Source organism: Hibiscus syriacus, unplaced genomic scaffold, assembly GCF_006381635.1.
Source record: "Hibiscus syriacus cultivar Baekdansim isolate YM2019G1 unplaced genomic scaffold, ASM638163v2 tig00110020_pilon, whole genome shotgun sequence".
NCBI lineage: Eukaryota > Viridiplantae > Streptophyta > Magnoliopsida > Malvales > Malvaceae > Hibiscus > Hibiscus syriacus.
The window spans coordinates 3506442-3529505 of NW_024062568.1; the positions used below are offsets into that span (position 1 = coordinate 3506442).

Genomic DNA, 23064 nt, shown 5'->3' on the forward strand with positions numbered 1-23064 from the left:
AAACTGGTCACTCTATCAGAAATGGCGATTCAAACTTCTCTTTTGCACTGGCTCAAGCTAATCAGCTTTGCTTGCACCATGCTTGTGATTCGCTGCCATGGTGCATCCGATGATCAAAAGGTATGAATTTACAGATATTCGGATACGAGTATATGATTCGTAATGGATGATTTCATGGAACGTTCTTGAAATGGTTTATTTGTTGAATTCAGGTTCATATTGTATACATGGGTGACCTTCCAAGGGGTGAATTTTCAGCAGCAACTCTTCATAATAACATGTTGGAAGAAGTTGTCGGCAGGTCTGTAACAGTTTTAACTTAGCAATATGGTTAATAATTTACTCAAATTTACTAACATTGCATTTACATTTTAACAGTGGTGCATCAGAGTTACTGCTACGCAGTTACCAAAGGAGTTTCAATGGCTTTGCTGCTAAATTGACTGAGAAAGAGGCAGAGAAATTGGCTGGTCTGTTAGAATCATTTGTGCTCGATATTCGTATCCGACATATGCTGAACTGATGAATATTGAACTTGGTTTGTTTAAGACATGGAAGGGGTTGTTTCGGTATTCGAAAGTCAGAAGAAGGAGCTCCACACGACAAGATCATGGGACTTCATCGGTTCTCCAACCATTCTAGACGAACAGTCTTAGAAAACGACATCATCGTAGCTTTGCTCAATACAGGGATTTGGCCTAAATCCGAAAGTTTCAACGATTTCAAACTGTGGTGAAATTGGGTAACGGTAAAGTTTTCAATGTAAATCAATTGCAGGCTTGTTAATTTCATGTTATTTCACAACAATACATGTTGAAAACTAAACAAATCCACCGAAAGGTGGATTAAACAATGCACCGAAAGTGGGCACAATTAATGGCACATGGCATTTGTTGAATTTTTTAAAAATGGTAAAATCATTTTTAGTCATTGTAATTTAGAGTATTTACAAATTAGTCCTTAAGTTTCAACTATAAACCCTAGCTCATTTAGTTTCAAAATCATCCCAAAGCATTCTAGCTTTCTTCCAATACTAGAGAATTTAGAGAGTTTCTTGTGAGTTGTTTTCTCCTTTTTATCAAGAGAGAATTATCATTGTTTTCTCCTTGGTAGATAGAGAGAATTATCAATAGTGAAATTCTTCTACCGTTGCCCGTGATTTTTACCCTATATTATTTAGGGATTTTCCACGTAAATTTTGTGTCTCTTTTATCTTCAATTTTTATTTTCTCAAATTATCAGTTGCGTTTTTGCTCTATCCGATACCATCTTCCGCAACAATTGGTATCCGAGCCAGATTTGAGTGTGTAATATCTGCTTATTGTCTTTGTGGTTGCCACCAAAAGGTGGATCCTCCAACATAAGAAAGTAAGAAGTTATTACCCATTCTTTGAAGGTTCCAGAGAGCTATTCACGATAGTGAAATAGTGGGAGCTATCCGTAAAATAAGCTATGGCAACGAAATTTGATATTGAAAAATTCAATGGGAGAAATTTTTCATTGTGGAAATTGAAGATGAAGGTCATCCTGAGGAAAGACGGGTGTCTAGCAGCTATCAGTGAAAGACCGGTGGATTTCACAGATGACAACAAATGGATCGAAATGGACGGGAATGCTATGGTAAACTTTCATCTAGCATTAGCAGATGAAGTATTGTCAAGCATCGAGGAGAAGAAGACAGCTAAGGAGATATGGGATCATCTCACCAAATTGTACGAGGCTACATCGCTGCACAATAAAATTTTCCTTAAGAGGAAATTGTACACTCTTCGTATGTCAGAATCTACTTCAGTGACGGAGCACTTAAACACACTGAACACGTTATTTTCTCAGCTTACATCCTTAAGATGTACAATAGGAGAACAAGAACGTGTTAAACTTCTACTTCAAAGTCTACCTGATTCGTATGATCAACTCATCATCAACTTGACAAATAGTAATGTCACTAGTCTAGTCTTCGATGACGTTGCAGCTGCTGTTCTCCAATAAGAAAATCGGCGCAAAAACAAGGAAGACAGACAAGTAAATCTGCAACAAGCAGAATCGTTGACAATGATGAGAGGGAGATCAACAGAACGTGACCAAAGCAACAGTCACAAACATGGTAGATCGAAGTCGAGGAGCAAGAAAAATTAAAGTGCTACAACTGTGGAAAGAAGGGTCACTTGAAGAAGGATTGTTGGAGTCTAAATAAAAACTTCAATCCACAAGGTAATACCTCAAACACTTCAGATGATGGAGATGCTCTATGCTGTGAAGCGTTAACCACCGTGGAAGGCAGAAAAAGATTTACAGATATATGGCTCATTGATTCAGGAGCAACATATCACATGACCTCAAGAAGAGAATGGTTTCATCATTATGAACATGTCTCAGGAGGATCTGTGTATAGTTGCAATGATCATGCCTTAGAGATCGTTGGCATGGGAACCATCAAATTGAAGATGTATGATGGAACAATTAAAGTTGTTCAAGATGTGCGGTACGTAAAAGGGCTGAAGAAAAATTTATTATCCTACGAATTGTTGGATAATAATGCAAGCAAGATTGAAACACGGAAAGGAATCATGAAGGTGTTCCGTGGAGCGCTTGTGGTGTTGAAAGGAGAAAAGATAGCAGCAAATTTATACATGCTAAAGGGAGAGACTTTGCTATAAGAAGAAGCCTCTGTTGCCTCATGTAGTTCAGATACTGCAATGTTATGGCATCAGAAACTTAGACACATGTCAGAACAAAGAATGAAAGTCCTTGTGGAGCAAAAGCTACTTCCAGGCTTAACAATGGTATCACTTCCTTTGTATGAGCATTGCATAACAAGTAAGCAACACCTGTTGAAATTCAACATATCAAATTCTAGAGGCAAAAGTGTTCTAGAATTGGTTCACTCTGACGTATGGCAATCACCAGTTACATCCCTAGGCGGAGCAAAATACTTTGTCTCATTTATTGATGATTACTCCAGGAGATGTTGGGTGTACCCTATTAAGAAGAAGTCAGATGTGTTTTTAACTTTCAAAAACTTCAAAGCGCGGGTGGAACTTGATTCTGGAAATAAGATCAACTGTTTCAGAACTGATAATGGAGGAGAATACACAAGCGAAGAATTTTATGACTTTTGCAGGAAAGAATGCATCAAAAGATAGTTCACAGTGGCGAACACTCCTCGACAAAATGGAGTGGCAGAGCGGATGAACAGAACCTTGTTAGAAATAACAAGAGCAATGTTAAGGGATGCAGTCCTAGAAAAATCATTCTGGGCAGAAGCAGTCAATACCGCCTGTATTTGGTGAATCGAGCTCCATCCAACTGCAATAGAACTGATGACACCAATGGAGATGTGGACTGGTAAACCAGCTGATTATTCAAACCTCCATATATTTGGAAGTATTGTGTACGTGATGTACAACTCCCAAGAAATCTCAAAGTTGGATCCAAAATTCAGGAAATGCAAATTCTTGGGGTATGCTGATGGAGTAAAGGGGTATCGCTTGTGGGATCCCACTGCCCGCAAAGTGATCATCAGCAGGGATGTCATCTTTGTAGAAGATAAGCTACAAAGAAAAGAAGACGATGATAGCACTGAAAAGTCAGAGACTACACAGATATATGTGGAAAAAGAGGTTGAACAAGGAGATTCTTCTGAAGCATAACCAGCACATGATGAACAAGAACTAGAGAGTTCTGAAGCTCCAACAACTCGTCAATCAGATCATGTGAGAAGACGTCCCAATTGGCACTCAGATTATGTTATAGAAGGAAATGTTGCATATTGCCTTTTAACAGAGGACGATGAGCCATCAACATACCAGGAGGCAATAAACAACTCAGATGCTTCACTGTGGATGATGGCGATGCAAGAAGAAATTGAAGCCCTTCATAAAAATAATACATGGGACCTTGTGCCACTACCACAAGGAAGGAAGCCAATTGGTAACAAATGGGTCTTCAAAATCAAGCGAAATGGTGACGATCAAGTTGAGAGGTATCGTGCAAGACTGGTGGTCAAAGGATATGCTCAAAAAGAAGGTATTGATTTTAATGAACTTTTTTCTCCTATGGTTCGACTAACAATAGTTCGAGTAGTCTTGGCAATGTGTGCTACATTGAATTTACATCTCGAGAAGCTAGATGTTAAAACAACTTTTCTTCATGGAAATCTTGAAGAAGAGATTTACATGCTTCAGCCTGAAGGTTTTGAAGAAGAAGAAAATAAGAACTTGGTTTGCAGGTTGAACAAATCTCTGTATGGTCTAAAGCAGGCGCCGAGGTGTTGGTATAAGAGATTTGATTCCTTCATTATGTGCATTGGATACAACAGACTTAATGCAGACCCTTGTGCTTATTTCAAGAGGTCTGGTGATAACGATTTTGTTATATTGCTGTTGTATGTGGATGACATGTTGGTTGCAGGACCCAACAAAGATCATATTGAAGAATTGAAGGCACAATTGGCTAGGGAATTTGAAATGGAGGACTTGGGATCAGCAAACAAGATTCTAGGGATGCAAATTCACCGAGACAAAAGTAATATGAAGATTTAGCTTTCACAAAAGAATTACTTGAAGAAGATCTTGTCACGATTCAACATGCAAGATTGTAAGCCAATTTCTACCCCTCTTCATATTAACTTCAAATTATCCTCCCGTATGAGTCCTAGTAGTGAAGAAGAGATGATGGAGATGTCTCGAGTACCGTATGCATCAGCAGTGGGAAGTTTAATGTTCGCTATGATATGCACAAGACCAGACATTGCACAAGCAGTGGGAGTGGTTAGTCGATACATGGTGAATCCAGGCAAAGAGCATTGGAATACAGTAAAGAGGATCATGAGATACATCAAAGGGACCTCAAATGTTGCATTATGTTACGGATGATCAAACTTACTAATCAATGGGTATGTAGATTCTGACTATGCAGGAGATTTGGATAAAACCAAATCTACTACAGGATATATGTTCAAAGTTGCTGGTGGAGCTGTAAGCTGGGTTTCAAAATTGCAGTCAGTTGTGGCTACATCCACAACAGAAGCAGAATATGTAGCAACTACACAAGCCAGTAAAGAAGCAATTTGGTTGAAGATGCTATTGGAGGAGCTTGGGCACAATCAAGAGTATGTCTCTCTATTTTGTGACAGTCAAAGCGCCTTGCATTTAGCAAGGAATCTAGCATTTCATTCAAGGACAAAGCACATACGAGTTCAATACCATTTCATTCGTGAAAAGGTGGAAGAAGAAACGGCAGATATGCAGAAGATCCATACCAATGACAACATAGAAGATTTCATGACGAAGGCGATCAACGCTGATAAATTTACTTGGTGTCGATCCTCTTGTGGCCTGTTAGAGATGTAAGCAACATTATGGTACAAGGTAGAAAGAATGGTGTGAAGATATGATTGTTCCAATCAAATCTTCAAGTGGGAGATTGTTGAAAACTAAACAAATCCACCGAAAGGTGGATTAAACAATGCACCGAAAGTGGGCACAATTAATGGCACATGGCATTTGTTGAATTTTTTGGAAATGGTAAAATCATTTTTAGTCATTGTAATTTAGGGTATTTACAAATTAGTCCTTAAGTTTTAACTATAAATACCCTAGCTCATTTAGCTTCAAAATCATCCCAAAGCATTCTAGTTTTCTTCCAATACTAGAGAATTTAGAGAGTTTCTTGTGAGTTGTTTTCTCCTTTTTATCAAGAGAGAATTATCATTGTTTTCTCCTTGGTAGATAGAGAGAAGTTGTAATTCCTATTTTCTCATAGTGAAATTCTTCTACCGTTGCCCGTGGCTTTTACCCTATATTATTTAGGGGTTTTCCACGTAAATTTTGTGTCTCTTTTATCTTCAATTTTTATTTTCTCAAATTATCAGTTGCATTTTTTCTCTATCCGATAGCCGTCTTCCGCAACAATACAGACACTGATAAAATTACCTTCTCATTCTATAGGGAACTTCAGTAAATACGTTCGATCTTAAAGGGAATTTTTATCCCATCGTATGGAGCGGCGACGTCCCGAAATATAACGGATCCGATTCGAGGTAACGCTAATTGTGATTCTCCGGTAAAATCAGTAAAATAAAGGGAACTTCATTGTAAATTTCATGCAGGAGTTGCTTGCCATACACCTTGGATGAGACCTTGGTAAAGGGAAAATTTGTTCTCTGTGATTACCTGTATTACCTGGATGGGCCATTACTTGCAGGAGCTGTTGGTGTTGTAGTTCGAGATGACGGGTTCAAAGATTTCGCCAACACTTTCCCCTTGCCTACTTCTGCTCTCGAATTAACGGAAGGAAGCGACATTTGGCACTACATCAATACGACGAAATATCTTCACTATAGTTTTATGATCAATATCATAATTTTTCGGTTAAATTTCACTGATTTGATCGCATTTAACCCTGTAGGAAACCGACTGCAACGATACTTCGAAGTACCGAGGAGAATGACAAACTCGCTCCGTATGTAGTTTCGTTTTCGTCGAGAGGACCCAATATTCTTTCATTTGACATCCTCAAGGTATAAAAGGATTAATTCTCTAAAATCAATCCCTTTGATCAGTCAAAGTTGTGACATTTGATTATAAACTGCAGCCGGATATAGTAGCACCAGGAGTGGACATTTTAGCAGCATGGTCAGAGGCTACAACCGTGACAAGAATCGAAGCTGATAAAAGAGTAGTAATATAATCTCTGGCACGTCGATGTCTTGCCCCCATGCAACTGCTGTCGCAGCTTACGTCAAATCGTTTCATCCGACATGGTCCGCTTCTTCTATTAAATCTGCCCTGATGACAACAGGTACTAATTCTATATCTGTTGTGCTTTACATATATTGTTACTAACTATCATGGTTGTCCCTGTTCCTTTATTTTTATTTTATTTTTTTTATTGCTGAAGCACGGCCAATGAGTTCAAAGACCAATACTGATCGCGAATTCGCATACGGATCCGGTGATATAATCCCTTCATTAGCCATCAATCCGGGATTAGTCTACGATGCCGGGGAGATCGATTACGTTAAATTTTTGTGTGGACAAGGGTATAGTACGAAACAACTTCGGCTAGTTACAGGAGATAAAACCGGTTGTACCAAAGCAACAAACGGAAGTGCATGGGATTTAAACTACCCTTCATTCACATTAGTTGTTTCCGGAGCAGGAGACATATACTTCAGTCGTGATTTTCAAAGGACCGTGACCAACTTCGGATCGCCGGTGTCGACCTATAAAGCCATCGTAAAGGCTCCGAAAGAACTCGATATCAAAGTCAAACCGAATGTTCTTTCGTTCAAGTCGGTTGGAGAAAAGAAATCATTTGTCGTTAGGGTTGCAGCTAAGGTTTTACTTCCAAATATAGTCTCCGGTTCTTTGATTTGGGATGATGGTGTGCATGAAGCAAGGAGTCCCATTGTTGCCTTTTAAACCATGGTTTTAGTTTTCCGACATGTTGGTGTTTGAATAACAATCCATTGGGAAGTTTGAATGTTCTCCTCAATAATGAATAAAGATTGCATTTTGCATTACTAAAATGATATTATTTTACTAAAAAGTCATATGCAGGTGGGTATAAATGAGTAGGACTTGAACAATAAGATTATATTCGTGTTTGTTTGTTTGTTTCTTAAGATTTTTATGTTTTATTCATGTTCATTTAAATTTTTAATATCGTGTTTGTCTTTGTTATATTTAAAGGTATACATTTTCAGTTCGTTTAATGTTCGTATATATTTTCATTTAACGTTCATGAACATTTTTCGGTAAACTTTTGCAAATATTTTCGTATAATCTTTATGAACATGTTCGTTTATTTGGTGAAATTACGTCACTAGTCCTTAAATTCCTCATACTTCACACTTCAAACTCCAAAATTCACTATATGTTTAATTTAATCTCTACATACCTTTGTTTGTAGATAAATAAACAAATCGAACATACATTTGTTTTTGTTCGTTCAATTATTAAATGAACATAATAATTTTATTCATACTAATTTATTTAATTTAATAAACGAACATTATACGAACAATTCATTGATACTATGTTAATTTACACCCCTACATGTGCGTGTAAAAGCTGAGAAAACCAAAGCTTTGGAACAAGAACATTGTAAAAACACCGTCTTTCGACAGTCTCAATATTTAAACACCTTGCGGCGGACTTACCTATACTTGACTGTTTGAGAGTTCTCAAATCCAATACTATACATATAAAGCTTGAAGTTAGTAAATTTACAGAAATCAAGTGCAATCGATCTCAACTCTCAAGCAATAGCCTGTTCCAATGGCAATCCAGTCGTTATCTCCTTTGACAAGCTTTTTCCTTTTCATCTTCACCTTTTGCACGCTCGTTACATCCCAGGCAGCATCTTTCGACGATCGAAAGGCAAAATACTAAGTTCTTTGACCTTTCTGAATTCGTAAGTGTTTGATTTCACAACATGTTTAACTTTTTTGTCGAAGCTTTTGCAGGTTTATATTGTCTATATGGGTGATATTCCCAATGGGGAATTCTCTGCAGAAAAACTTCACACTAACATCCTAGAACAAGTTCTTGGCAGGTTATATATACATATACATACATATATATATATATATATATATATATATATATATCACACTCTAATGCATTGCATTTTTCAACAGTGGTGGATCAAGCTCTTTGCTCCATAGCTATCGTAGGAGCTTTAATGGATTTGTTGCCAAGTTGACCGAGGATGATGCTAAAAAATTAGCCAGTATGTTTACTAGATTGTTCAACTGAAAAATAGGCCTAAGATTAACAATGGGGATTTTTTTTTCCAGAAATAAAAGGGGTTGTCTCGGTGTTCCCTAGTCAAAAGAAGCAGCTTCACACGACAAGATCATGGGATTTCATGGGTTTTTCCCGACATGTTAGAAGAACAAGACATGAAAGCGATATAATCATTGGAATGTTAGACACCGGAATTTGGCCGGAATCCGAAAGCTTCAATGACGAAGGATTTGGTCCACCTCCGAAGAAATGGAAAGGAACTTGCCAAGAATCATCAAATTTCACTTGCAACAAGTAAATATAATTCACTAGAATCCCCCGAAAAATGGAAATCCAGATTTATTTTGACTAAATTTTTCCCATTTTTTCTCAGTAAAATCATCGGAGGCCGTTACTATAGGGCGGATAAATCTTTCATTCCGACGGATATCCGATCACCTAGAGACTCGGAAGGCCATGGATCACATACATCGTCAATAGCATCCGGTGCCTTAGTCTCCAAGGCAAGCTTATCTGGTCTTGCATTAGGGACAGCTCGAGGAGGGGTTCCCTCGGCTCGAATCGCAGTCTACAAGATATGTTGGTCGGATGGTTGCCCTGATGCAGATATTCTTGCAGCATTTGATGATGCAATCGCTGATGGAGTCGACATAATCTCGCTTTCCGTCGGAGGGTCTTTTGCCGTGGATTATTTCAATGATGTCATTGCCATCGGAGCTTTCCATTCAATGAAAAACGGAATCCTCACATCAAATTCTGCTGGCAATTCAGGCCCTGATCTTGCAACCGTCACAAACGTTTCACCTTGGTCTCTCTCGGTGGCTGCAAGTACCATTAATAGAAAATTTGTCACTGAGGTGATGTTGGGTAATGGTGAAATTTATAAGGTGAGAAAGCTCAATTTTCATGTATTAACTCCATGATTTACCATATGGTGCTAATTATATGTATATGTATATGTATATGTATATGTATATGTATATGTATATGTACTTTAGGGAATATCTATAAATACAATTGAGCTCAAAGATAAGATGTTCCCTCTCATATATGGTGGAGCAGCCCCAAATATTAAAGACGGATATGATAGCTCCGAATCCAGGTAACATAGATTTTACTCTTACGAATCTTGAAGCTGCATCTGGTATCGAAAAGAAATCAATTTCGGATTTATTTACGAATGTTTATACTCGAAATGTTACTTCAAATGCAGGTATTGCTGGGAAGACTCGTTGGATAAGGCCTTGGTAGCTGGAAAAGTTGTTCTTTGTGATGAAGTAAATAATGGTGAAGGTGCAATATCTGCAGGGGCTATTGGTGCTATAATGGAGGGTTACTTAGATACCGCCTACAATTTTCCGTTGCCTGTTTCGTGCTTGGGGCCCGATAACAGAACTGAAGTCTTGACCTACTTGAACTCGACAAGGTTCGTTCTCGGAGAAGAAAAATAGAAAAATAGAGAAACTGTTTATGTATGATTAAACTTTCTTGCCATGTTATGATAGAAAACCAACTGCAACAATATTCAAGAGTATTCAAGAAAGGGATGAACAAGCACCGTATGTTATTTCATTTTCATCAAGAGGGCCTAATCCTATTACATACGACATTCTCAAGGTAAATTAGATGAATTTCTCGCATTGTTTTCGATGTATAATCTGTTTTTTCTTACACCGGACTTCGGAAATCGTTAATGTATGCACCTGCAGCCGGATTTAACCGCACCTGGAGTCGACATCTTGGCGGCCTGGTCTCAAGGAACAACCGTAACCGGTTTAAAAGGTGACAACAGAGTAGTTCCATACAACATAATCTCCGGTACATCAATGTCTTGCCCTCATGCAACCGCTGCGGCGGCCTACGTCAAATCATTTAATCCGACGTGGTCGCCTGCTGCTATTAAATCTGCCCTAATGACAACAGGTATTGTCTTGAAAACAAATTCAGAAAACTCAACGGAAAACTGTTTTAACCTGATTTCGGTCTATGTTACTTCAGCTGTTCCATTAAGTCTCGAGACCAACACCGACGCCGAGTTCGCATTCGGATCCGGCCATATGATTCCTTCATCGGCACTTGATCCCGGGTTGGTTTACGATGCTGGAGAGATCGATTATGTTAAATTTTTATGCGGACAAGGATACAACACTACTACTCTTAGACTCGTTACCGGAGATGGAAGCAGATGTTCCAAAGCCATTAATGGGACTGCATGGGATCTCAATTATCCATCGTTTGCTTTATCTGTTGTCCCTGGGAAATCTACCATTCGAGTCTTCCATAGAACAGTAACTAATGTTGGATCGGGTGTTTCGGCTTATAAGACAATGGTGAACGCTCCTTCAGGACTCGAAATCGGTGTCGAACCAAACGTGCTCGGATTCAAGGCCATCGGGGAGATGAAATCATTTGTTGTGAAAGTCAAAGCTAAAATTGACAACAACAGTACGAACATGATGGCTTCTGGTTCTTTGATTTGGGATGATGGGGTGCATCAAGTGAGAAGTCCAGTTGTTGCATTTGCTGTCCAAGAAGAATGACATTATTTTTCTATGATCTCACATGACACTTTTCTCGCAGTTTTCTACGCTGTCACGTAAATCTATTTTAATTATTTTAGATGAATATTAGTGTCGAACTCATTGATTGTTTCAGTGATAAGAAAAAAAAACGTTATTCTTCTTAAAGAATTTGAGCTTAAATAACTACGTTTACAAGATGTGTATGTTATCATTAGTTAAAAAAGTTCTGAAGCCATATTAATCCAATCTTAGTTGACTAAGAAGCTAAACTCTATATGTAATTATTTTAAAACTCTTTGATTTTTCTTTCACCTAAAATGTCACGTGATAATATATGATTGGTTCACATGTCTTATTAATGTCATTCATTATCCACATTAGTCTCATAAGACATAATAGAAAACAAAAACAAAATAGAAGAAACATATTTAACATTTAGAAGATTAAAATATGACTTTGAAGAATTTATCAAATTATATGAGATATTGGTATTATTAACCCTTAAATACCGCTTAGGCGATTAACTCAAGCTTCATCGTCTAAAATCGCAAAAATCGACTAGTGAAACTTTAATCCCGTGACATCCTAACTCATGCCTATATAAAAAATGTTGCTACTCATTTCTATTCACTCATATAAAAAAATAATCTTTAATTTTTTTTATTAATTATAATTTAATATTGTATATAGCTATTAAATTATATTTAATAAATAAAATCAATAATTATTTATTCGATTAAAAATTTTAAAATTTAAAATATAAAAAATTATAAATTATAAATAATAAATAAAAGTCAATAATTATTTATTCGATTAAAATTTTAAAATATAAAAAAATTGTGAATTAATAAAATTAAGAATTTTTTAATCGAATAAATAATTATAATTTACAGTTTTTTATATTTTAAAATTTTAATCGAATAAATAATTATTGACTTTTATTTATTAAATATAATTTATATCCAACTAGGTAATGACATGTGTCAGTAGAAAAATAAATTTATTACATAAATAAAAAATTAAGAAAATATGCTCCAACTAGGTAATGACATGTCTCACCATTTAATTGGAGGTTAAATTTATTTTAATTAAAATAATTTATATCAAAATTGATAGGATTTATAAATATTAAGGACCAAATGTCTAATTATGCCATTTTTTATTAACGGACACGTCACCACATCTGTTAAAAATTAACGGCTGGTAGCTTGATTGAACTATTTAAATAGTTGGGTGGTCTGATTGATTCAATTGAAACTTCAATGGTCAAATTGATTTTTAATCATAGTTTAGTGGTCTCCCATGTAGTTTACCCTTTTTTTAAATGTGGATGCGCTGATTTAGAATCCTGTAGACTTGCCAATAATGTTTTTTAATTTTTTTTTCATGTTGTCAGGTATGTATGATAATGCTTTGTCAAATGGGGAATGGTATTTTTTCACACCTAGAGATCGTAAATACCCGAAAGGCTCTAGGCCTGTTCGAAGTGCCTGTGATCGGTACTGGAAAGCAACTGGAAAGCTTATTCGGATCATCTCTAGAGAAGAGGAAATCAGATCCAAAAGGAGTTTTGTAACCCCTAAATCCAGTCTATGCGTTTCGACTAAGTCTAACGGATCACATTCATGATTCTTAAAGACATTATTCGATAAATTAAAATCATGTTATAAAAGACATTTATGAAATTATGATAATTTTAGCAATAAAAACCCACTCATGAATATAAAACTAAAAAGTAATAAATTAATTTAAAACATGTCATAAAATCCAAATCACGATAAACCAAATATCAGTAGCAAAAGAGTAATCATTATAAAAATTCAATACTTTAAAATAAAGGTCATGTTTCGATAATAAAGTCAACTTGCATGATAAAATCATTACATTCAGTTGATCTATGCAATATGTGATGATCCTCTAAGTGCTTGCTCTGGGTATCTAACCAAATGTATCAGAAAGGGAAAAAATATTTTGAAAAGTGAGCTAGGCTCATTGTGTCCCAATAGTATAATAAAATCATAGTAGGTACAATAAACAAGTAATAGTTCAGAAAATCATCATAAAATCATAATAAAGTTTAACTTTTGAAACTCGTAGTTTAAAACTCTTCTCCTGTACACCAATCGTAGTTCCTCAGAACTGCGTCTGTAGGGCTACCTTAAGCACATAGCAAAAAGGAAGTCAACCTAAGGATAGGCTTTTGGGGCATGTATCCTTAGGTCCGTAGGGCTTACCCTAAGCACACAACAAAGGGAGCCAACCTAATGGAGCGTCTTGAGGCCTATGAGCCTACCCAAGAGTCACATTAGGTCCGTAAGGTTTACCAGCTTGATCAGAGCTATACCTCCGTAATTCAATCCAACCCAAAATCAGTATTTCAAAAATGCAATTTATGCAACATAATTTTCATAAATCCGTAATCACTGTTATCATATATAAGTGAAAACTAATAATCATATATCAATCATTGTCCATAAATCATCACCAGTAAGTCGGTGTATCAATAAACAGTAAAACATAGCTCTCAGTGTACCATATTTCAAAACAGATAAAATAATTGAATAGTACATAGGGAACACACCTTGATAATAGGGTCATCTACTGAGTACTGGCCTCGCCACGCTCTGTTACAGTTTTCAAACCTAATTCATAATAACACTACATTACTAGTGGGTAACATAATTAATTTCTCAAATCATAAGATTTACGGGTCATACGGGTGAATACTGGCGCACGCCGTTTAACTGATCTAGAGGAGTTGGGTTAAGCTGTCGAGCGATCAGGAGAGTCTCTTGTACCTTCAAACAATAATAATTTATCAGTCTCAAATCTTACTTAATCATTCAAAGCTAAAACTCTTAAGCACATATGCATTTTTCGGGTTTGACTATCAATTTGGAGGCTTTCGAGTCTGAATTTGACCAAACGGGTTGCGGAATCGGAATCAAGACGTAAAAAAACATAAAATATGATTTTTCAAAAATTTGAACTTTTGGTCAAAGTCAAAGTCAACGGGTTTGACTGACGATTTGGAGGCTTTCGGGATCGAATTTGGTGAAACGTACCCAAAAACAGATTTAGGACGTCGAAAAACGTCAGAATAGATATACCCGAAAAAAGTCAACGGTCGTTTAATGGCCGGTCAACGCCGCTCAAATAATGCTTCACCAAAAACGATATCATTTTCGCCAATCGTCCTTACTCTTGGGTCGGCAAGTATATTGGATACGAGTACACCACCGTCGGCTCGTCTCCCTACGGTGACCATTGGCAAAACCTAAGACGTATATGCAAACTCGAAATGTTCTCTGTCGATCGCTTGAACTCGTCTTTGAGTATCCGAAGCGACGAAATCAAGGAGTTCTTGCGAGGATTGTATTTTTCTTCGAGCCAGACGGTTTCGCAGAGGTAGAGTTGAAACCGATGCTGTCAAAGCTGGCATTCAACATAATCATGAGAAGGATTGCAGGCAAGCAATACGACGGTGACAAAGCTCGTCGGAAACCTGAACCAATGAAGCTTCATAATCTCATACATGAGCTTCTAAAACTGGGGATTTCACCAGTTATAGGAGATTTCTTTGCAGTGGACTGATTTCAAAGGGTACAAGAAGAAAGTGGTGAAATTAGCGAGAGAAATCGATGGATTGTTGCAGGGTTTAATCGATGAGCATCGGAGGAATAAATGTGTTAAAGAGGAGGATACTATGATCGGCCATCTGCTTTGTTTGCAAGAATCTCAAGCGCAGTATTATACTGATCAAATTATCAAAGGAATCGTCCAGGTTACCACAAACTCTATTATTCAACGCATTTTATTAATAGAGTAAACTACGAATTTGTCAATTAATTATAAATTGATACGATTGTAACATTATATTTTAGTTTTATATGCAATTATATAGTTGGACCCTTACCCATTGATGGTGCAAATAATTTTACATCATCAAAATTAAGATTTTTCACTCATTTAAACTGTTACTCTATAATGTCTTATGTGGTCTCCCTGCACACTAATGATCTCATCTCTTGATCTTCTACTATTTTTTCGTTTTAAATTTTTTCAATACCTCTCTAAAACTCATGAAATTAAACAAATAAATAAATCACAATTTTAGGGGGTTTGGTGGCTTTCTCGAATTCGAGGGAGATGTTTGTCCAAAAATATGAATGGTGAGAAGCATTATCTCAAGAAGATGAAAAATATGAGCGTATTAGTATATTGGATACTTAGAGGTGATTTGAGTACTCGAATATGTATATGTATGTATGAGCGTATTAGTATATTGGATATTTAGAGGTGATTTGAAAGGTCAAATTTACATACGCACATACATACATATACATATTCGAGTACTTTAACTGATCTAGAGGTGATTTGAATAATTTCTGAAATCATCTAAAATTTGTCTTATTAGACGACTATTAGAGGTGATTTGAGTATTAGTATATTGGATATTTAGATGAATTTCCCTCGATTTTTTAGTAGGTTTCGTGAAAAGTCAATCCAATGAGAAGGAAGAGTAAAATATGAGCCTTTTGATATTAATCTTGTCGTGAATGATGACTGATGACAAGCGACGATTGGTTACCAATGACAATTGAAAAGTTTAGAACCTAAATTTAAAATATTTTGAAGTTTAATGGCAAAATCGATAGACAAATTAAATGATTTATATAGTCCTATAACCGGTGTCATTTTGAACATCAAGATACTCACACTAAATCGACATCGTTTGGCCACATCATCGTTTGGTCAACACGTTGTTTACCCCTTAACGGTCCAATGATATAATTACCTGCAAATCTAAAATTTTGTACTACAATCATATAAATGTATAGTTGAGTAACAAATTCGATAAAAATTAAAGTTTATTGATGTGTGGTGTAACTTATGTAACACCCCAATTTAGGGGCTAAATTTAAGAAAATATAAATTGGTGGATTTAATTTGGTATTTTGAAAGAAATAAGAGATTAAATTGTAATATTTCAAAGTTGACAGACCGTTTTAAGAAGTGCAGGAAGTTCAGTGGCTAAACTCTTGGTTTAGCCATTTTTAATTATGAGATGTTATAAACCCTCCAGACTCTCGTATGTTTCTGGAAAATTTTCCAGTTTTCCTCTCCTGTTCTCCCTACTTCCAACTCCGATCTACTCGCCGTCTGACCTCCAAACGACAAGCCGAAACAACCATCGTGTTCGTTGTCAACCGAGGAACAAAACCCCTCAAACCTTTCGTCGTGAATCATCGCCGTTCGTCGTGAATTTCAGTCGGAAGTATCGTCGGTAATAACTCGGTTTTAGTTGGTTTTTCATCGATTCACGACGATCGGGTCATCCGTTTATGACACCTCCCGCACCATCGTGTTCCTTGTGCCGTTCCGAGTCCACCGGTGTTCTCCTTTTTCTCCGGAGGCGGCGGCGCGTTGGGAGGTGAATCGGTCAAACTTCCCAATTTGTTGAAATCGAGCTCTCCGCCGTTTAAAATTGTGAACCGAGCTTTGTAAGTATCTCAAAATCGCTCAAAATAATTTTTAGAAATTTTTCCGGGATTTTATCACTGTTCACGCGCCCCCACGCGCCGACACTGCGCGTGGGTAAGGGAAAAGTGACCGGTTTGACCGGTTTTGGAACTGTTTTGACCGGTTTGACCGGTCATAACCCGACCCGACCCGTTGACCCGACCGGACCCATTTACCCGACCCGTTGACCCCACCCGACCCGTTGACCGTTGACCGGAGTTGACCACTGTTGACCAAAACTTTGACCGGCTTTGATCGGGCATTAAACGACCTTTGACTTCGACCGAGTATACCTATCCTGACATTTTTCGACGTTCCAAATCCGATTCCGCTGTCCGTTTTTCAAAATTCGAAGCCGAAGGCCTCGAAATTGTTAGTCAAACCCGTTGACTTTGATTTTGACCGAAAATTCCAAATTTCCAAAAAGTCATATTTTATGCTTTCGACGTCCTGAATCCGAATCCGAAGTCCGTTTTGCCAAATTCGAACCCGGTAAGCCGTCTTTCACTAATTTATCACCCGATTCGATCCGTTTATCGTAATTAAGATTCGTTTATGATATAATTTATGTTGATATGTATCTGAGGAATTATTGGAAGCTGAATTGAGGATCAAAGGCATTCGAATGGAATTTTTATGGTCGATCAGTATTGCACAGAAATCGAGGTAATACTTTACTACCTCTTTATGCTTATGGAACATGTTTATATTGATAAATGCATGAACAAGATAATGTTGGACACTTTGGTGGAGTTGAATAATTTATACACTCGATATGATGTGGTAGAAATTCTGTAACTGATTACGGATTGAATGACTAATATAAGAGATTGAGGAATTGTTAGATTAAATTACAAGTTTGTGATTAGTGATAAAGAAATCAGCCCTGTATCTGCAATTTATAATTTATTTCATCAAAGGTTAAATGTTAAAAAGTACTTGGATGAGAAATTGTGAGAATAATCTGGTAGGGTAAAATTACGAAAATACCCTTATGTTGTAAGATGATAAGAATTATCCCTGGAAGTTGGTTAATAACTCTGAAAAGACATATTGATCTGGTAAAAACTATTGATGTGCATAAGAAATGCTAGTTTTGATTAGGAAATGCGGATAACCGGTTTTTAGTCTTATGAGGGTTTGTGAAGGATATTAGAAGTCTGTTAAGGAAATCATTTCAAGATCAGAGAGTGTTCACGAAATCAATTAATCATAGGATCTCTAAATTATAATTATTTTCGTTAAGAGCTAATATCGAAATTATCTGGTTAAGAAATTACGGAAATGCCCTTAAGAGATAGAATAGTCTAAGTTGACTCTGAATGAGAAAATACTTAGGGGATTCGTACTTAACTCGATTAAGTACAGATTTAATTGTTAAGATCATGACTTTGTATAGAAAATTCATGATTTCCGTTTGTAAAATATGAGAAGACACTTGACTCGAAAATATCCGAATAATGAGCAAATACTTGAAGAATAATTTATAGGGGGTATTCTACTGTCAGAATTATTCGAAAGGACTAAAGTAAATGATAAGATTGAATTAAATAATAAGACCGGATGGAAGGAAAAGATTGAAATACCGTAGATCTGTAAAATGACCAAAATACCCCTGTAATGGAAATGACCCAAGAATATCACCAAGCTCAGGAATGATTGGATATCCTCGAGCTCTGAAATGAATAGAATAAAACTGGACATCAAGATTACCAAAATACCCTTTTGGCCTAAATTAAGTAAATGTCTTGGATTAATTCAGGAATCCAAGTAAGCATAAGTATTGGACTACCTTTAAAGGTAATGGAAAACAATTTAAGTGAATAGATCAACCTTAAAGCTATGTCAATACCTGAATGACATAGATATTTCTAGAACATGTGTTCGTCTTCTCAAGTTTGGCTCGATGATAAATTTTGGAAGTATTCAACTCAGCTCTAGATTGTATTCAGTACTAAGAATTGAACGTTTGTTCGACAATCAACCATGAAGACCAAATTGAATGGAATGGAAGTACAACATGTATCTGAAATTCAGGAACGTTTGAATTACTCTGGAAAATCCTGAAGTAACTGGAATAGAGATGACTGCTAAATGAAATAGGTAACTTCAATGACTGAGGATTTAGTAAGTGACTTGGATAAGTCTGGAAACTCTGAGGAGTTTACGTAGTGTACAATTACAATGAGTTTGAACAAATTAATCAAGTACGTCAGCATTTCATGATATTGTAGAAGTGTGGAAATGAAATAAAGACATTGGAAGATCTATTCAACGATGATTCCGAAAATGGTCTATGGATAAGAATTGTGGTATTAAAGAGTAAATACCCTGGAAGAACAATGAATTGACCAATCGACGGGCATTAGTTCTGGAAACTATTCATCTAAGAGTTGTCCGATAATTCGATCAATCGATAGATAATATAAATGTCCTGAACCTTCATTTCTTCCTTATCAGCTCAAGTCACTTTCTGAATAACTGATAATTCTGTCAGTTATTGAACTCTTTCAATAGTGATTCTGAATTCCGATATTCTATCGGTATACTAAAGATCCGTGTTCCCCTACTTGTTAAGATTATCCAATATCTTTGAATACTATCTGTAAATTCTGGTGTGTTCCCTACTCACATGAATATTTACCTGATTTTCGATTTGATTTCTGATCTGATACTTGACATGGATTCTGATCTGATATCTGACATGGATTCTGATCTGATACTTGACTTGGATTCTGATCTGTTACTTGACCTGATTTCTTATATGATACTTGACCTGATTTATGTTTTGATTTTTGATATATCCGTTTACGGACGGACATATCTTACTTGGGGGGGTAATATTGGAGGAAGTATACCTGGAGGCTCCTCGGCTGTGTGCTCAGGGCCTTATTTACCGGTTCCTCGGCTGTGTGCTCAGGGCCAACTGGACTTGATGGTGGGTGTATGGTTCTGGGGAACCTACACAACTTGGACTTGTTGGATGGGGGTATATATATATATATATATATGTTTTTAAAAAAAAGATCTGAAAAGTTACATGATTTTTGGGAACACACTAGAAAACCTGTTCTGATCTCCTGAACCTAGACATCCGAAATATTTCCATCTGAAATGAATACTATTTGTTACTACATACGATATCAATGGACCTCAGCTCAACATAAAGATCTGTAAATATCTGAACCAATAAGGAAAATATGTTTATTTGTATCTGCACGTTTTTCAGCATCATCTGGTAGTTCTGTATTACTGAGCTTTTCGAAGCTCACTCTATTACTCACCTTTTCAGGTTAAAAGAATTGTACCAGTGCATCTATCGACTTCAGTAAGGGAGTTCTTCCGGCGTTGTTGCAGAGTATGGTACATGTGATTAGGGGGCATGTAATTGTATTTTGATTAATATACGAGTCTGGTAATATGTTTTATTTTTAAATAGTGACAAATGATTTTATAAGTTTACATGTTCTGATAAAAAGATTTAAATTTTCCGCTATTTTTACAATGGGTCGCTTCGGTGGCCCTAATGTGACTTCTCGGATCGGATCGGGCTACCCGCATCGGTCTGGGGGGTTACACTTATCTTACTAATTAATCTAATAATTAATGCTTTCCCTCTTAATTTTGATGCAGGACATGTTAATTCCAGGAACCAACACGGTTGTTATAACATTGGAATGGTCCATGTCTCTGTTACTCAACAATCCAAACGCATTACAAAAGAGCAAATCCGAACTAGACATCCACATCGGTTACGACAGATTGCTAGACGAAACCGACCTCCCAAAACTACTTCATTTACTAAACGTAATCTCCAAAACCCTCCGATTAAACCCGGCGACGCATCTCCTCATTCCTCATGTCTCGTCCGATCATTGTAACATATTAGGGTACGACATCCCCAAGGATACAATGTTGCTAGTGAACGCATGGGCGATTCAGAGGGACCGGAACGTGTGGGATGAAGCGACGAGTTTTAAGCCGGAGAGGTTCGAGAGCGGCCGGATCAAGGGCTCTAAGATGATGCCATTTGGTTTGGGAAGGAGGGCTTGCCCCAGAATGGATTTAGGCCTGCGTGTAGCTGGCTTGGCTTTAGGGTCATTGATTCAATGCTTTGAGTGGAGAAGAGTAAGTGAGAAGGAAATTGATATGACCGAAGGGAACGGTCTAAATTTGCCCAAAGCTGAACCGTTACAGGCTTCTTACAAAGTACACAGCACCACAAAGAAGCTACTTTCTTGAACCGTTAAAGTACTGGAATATGTACAAAGCAGCTACTTTATTGAACCGTTAAAGTACTCGAATATGTATATGTATGTATGTGCTTATGTAAATTTGACCTTTTAAATGTCGTAACGGTAATAGTATTAATCGAATTAATGTTCGGTCTGATTTTAATTATAATCTTAGATTTACTGTTCATCAATATTATAAATAATAAATAATAGTGCGAACCGGAATGAACCAAGTTCACTCGAGACACATATTATTGTCCAAGACCAGACTGAGTCAGGCCGGTCGAACTATCCAGTTGTAATGTGTAGACTTATATTGGATTACGTTAACTTGTTTGTTATGGGCTATATTGGCCCATATACTCCAAGCCTACAAAGTTTATATCTAATTACTTTTTTGTATAAGAGTAAATTTAGCCGTAAATGTTTACACTCTTTATAAAACTGACCCTGCTTCGTTTTTTAGCTAAATCTGACCCTAATTTTTTAATAATTTCAGAGATGACAATCCTTGTGATAGTCTACATGTAATTTAGGTTAATATAAAACTATTTGTTTTATATGTCATGTTAATAAATAAATAATATTTAAAAAATTTAAAAATTAACCCATATACTCATAAAGTATATATGAATTGTCACATGGAATTTTATGTAAACAACGTTAGAAATTTAACGATTTGCTTGTTTTAAAAATAATTACTCAATGTTTTTAGAGTTTGAGCCTTGAGGGTCAAATTTGACTCTTCATAAAATATTTAAAATCAAAGTTAACTAAAAGGACCAAAATAAAAAACAAAAAAAAAGAACTAAACGTCATTAGTTTTAGGGTAAACTACTCAAATGACCACTAAACTATGAGTTTAGTGTTAATATGACCACAATACTTTCAATTTTGACAATATGAGACATAACTATTTAAGTAGATTCAATGTAGCCACTTGTCGTTAAAAAGCAGAAGGCATAGCTGATGTGGTTGTTATTGACTAACGGTGAGTAAGAGGTCCACATAAGCTAAATTGTATGTTTTTAACGACAAGAGACTACATTTAAACCACTAAAATTGTTATGTGGTCATATTGCCAAAATTAGAAGTATGGTGGTCATATCACACCAACCGTATAATTTAGTGGTCATTTGAGTAGTTTACCCTTAGTATTAATTAAATGAAAAAGGGTCATATTTGATTGGAGTAAGGGCCAAAGTTATCATGTTTTCATCTTATACCCCTTAAAAGAAGTCTTTGGATTTCTTTTAACATGGAGAAGAAAGTTTCTCAAAAAGTAATTTTCTATAGTTTTTTCAACATAAACCGATTGAAATAAACCATGTGCTGAAAAAGGTGTGTACATAAAATATCTCTCAAATCGTTTAATTAATTCAAAAGTCACTTTTTTAATTTCAATTTTCAACTCATACCAATAATTAAAAATAAACAATGTGCTGAAAAAGGTGCATATTCTTTAATCGTTTTGTTCAAAGTTCTACGATCTCTCCCTTTTTTTCATTTCACTTTTCAATTCATACCAACAATAAAAAATGTATTTAATTAAGGATTATTATTTGATACACTGTCAATTTAGATAATCTTATAAATAATATTTAGATGATATTAAATATATTTTTAGATAAATTAAAAAATTAAAAAAATATTTTATATTAATTTTTTAATAATATGGAGTGATAAGATAATATTTATTCAAAAAAAAGTAGTCAATTGGTTCGTGTAAACACCGATCAGTCATAATTATTTGAATTCAGGTCTTATAGGAGAATAACATTCTTTTTTATCACTAAAGTTTCTCAATAGATATTGATTTGATATCATTTAAATATGACTTGTGAAATCATAATGTATAAAACTCTAATATGTTCCAATAATAAAAGAGCCATTTGACACAAGTTCTTCAATCAAAATGATTTGGCCCGATTAACAAGTTTGACAAAGTCGCGTAATAATTTTACTTTCAACCTACGAGCACGTTACTATGGATTAGTGAATTATTAAAATCATGTCAATTCTTGTTTTTCT

The 23064-nt window shown here is 36.0% G+C and overlaps 2 protein-coding genes and 1 pseudogene across 2 annotated transcripts; all 3 read left to right on the plus strand.

Moving 5' to 3' along the window:
- The first annotated feature begins 216 nt into the window (after positions 1-216).
- Positions 217-7513, plus strand: LOC120213444 (annotated as a pseudogene).
- A 769-nt stretch (positions 7514-8282) lies between these two features.
- Positions 8283-11293, plus strand: LOC120213446 (cucumisin-like). Its single transcript, XM_039211595.1, has 10 exons — positions 8283-8384; positions 8471-8559; positions 8645-8736; positions 8804-9047; positions 9127-9640; positions 9752-9855; positions 9967-10179; positions 10259-10370; positions 10463-10676; positions 10752-11293. Exons 1-10 carry the CDS (start codon positions 8283-8285, stop codon positions 11291-11293), a joined length of 2226 nt encoding a protein of 741 aa, XP_039067526.1.
- Positions 11294-14563: 3270 nt separating this feature from the next.
- LOC120213447 (cytochrome P450 81Q32-like) lies at positions 14564-21040 on the plus strand. Its single transcript, XM_039211596.1, has 3 exons — positions 14564-14839; positions 14931-15059; positions 20432-21040. Exons 1-3 carry the CDS (start codon positions 14564-14566, stop codon positions 21038-21040), a joined length of 1014 nt encoding a protein of 337 aa, XP_039067527.1.
- Positions 21041-23064: the final 2024 nt, after the last annotated feature.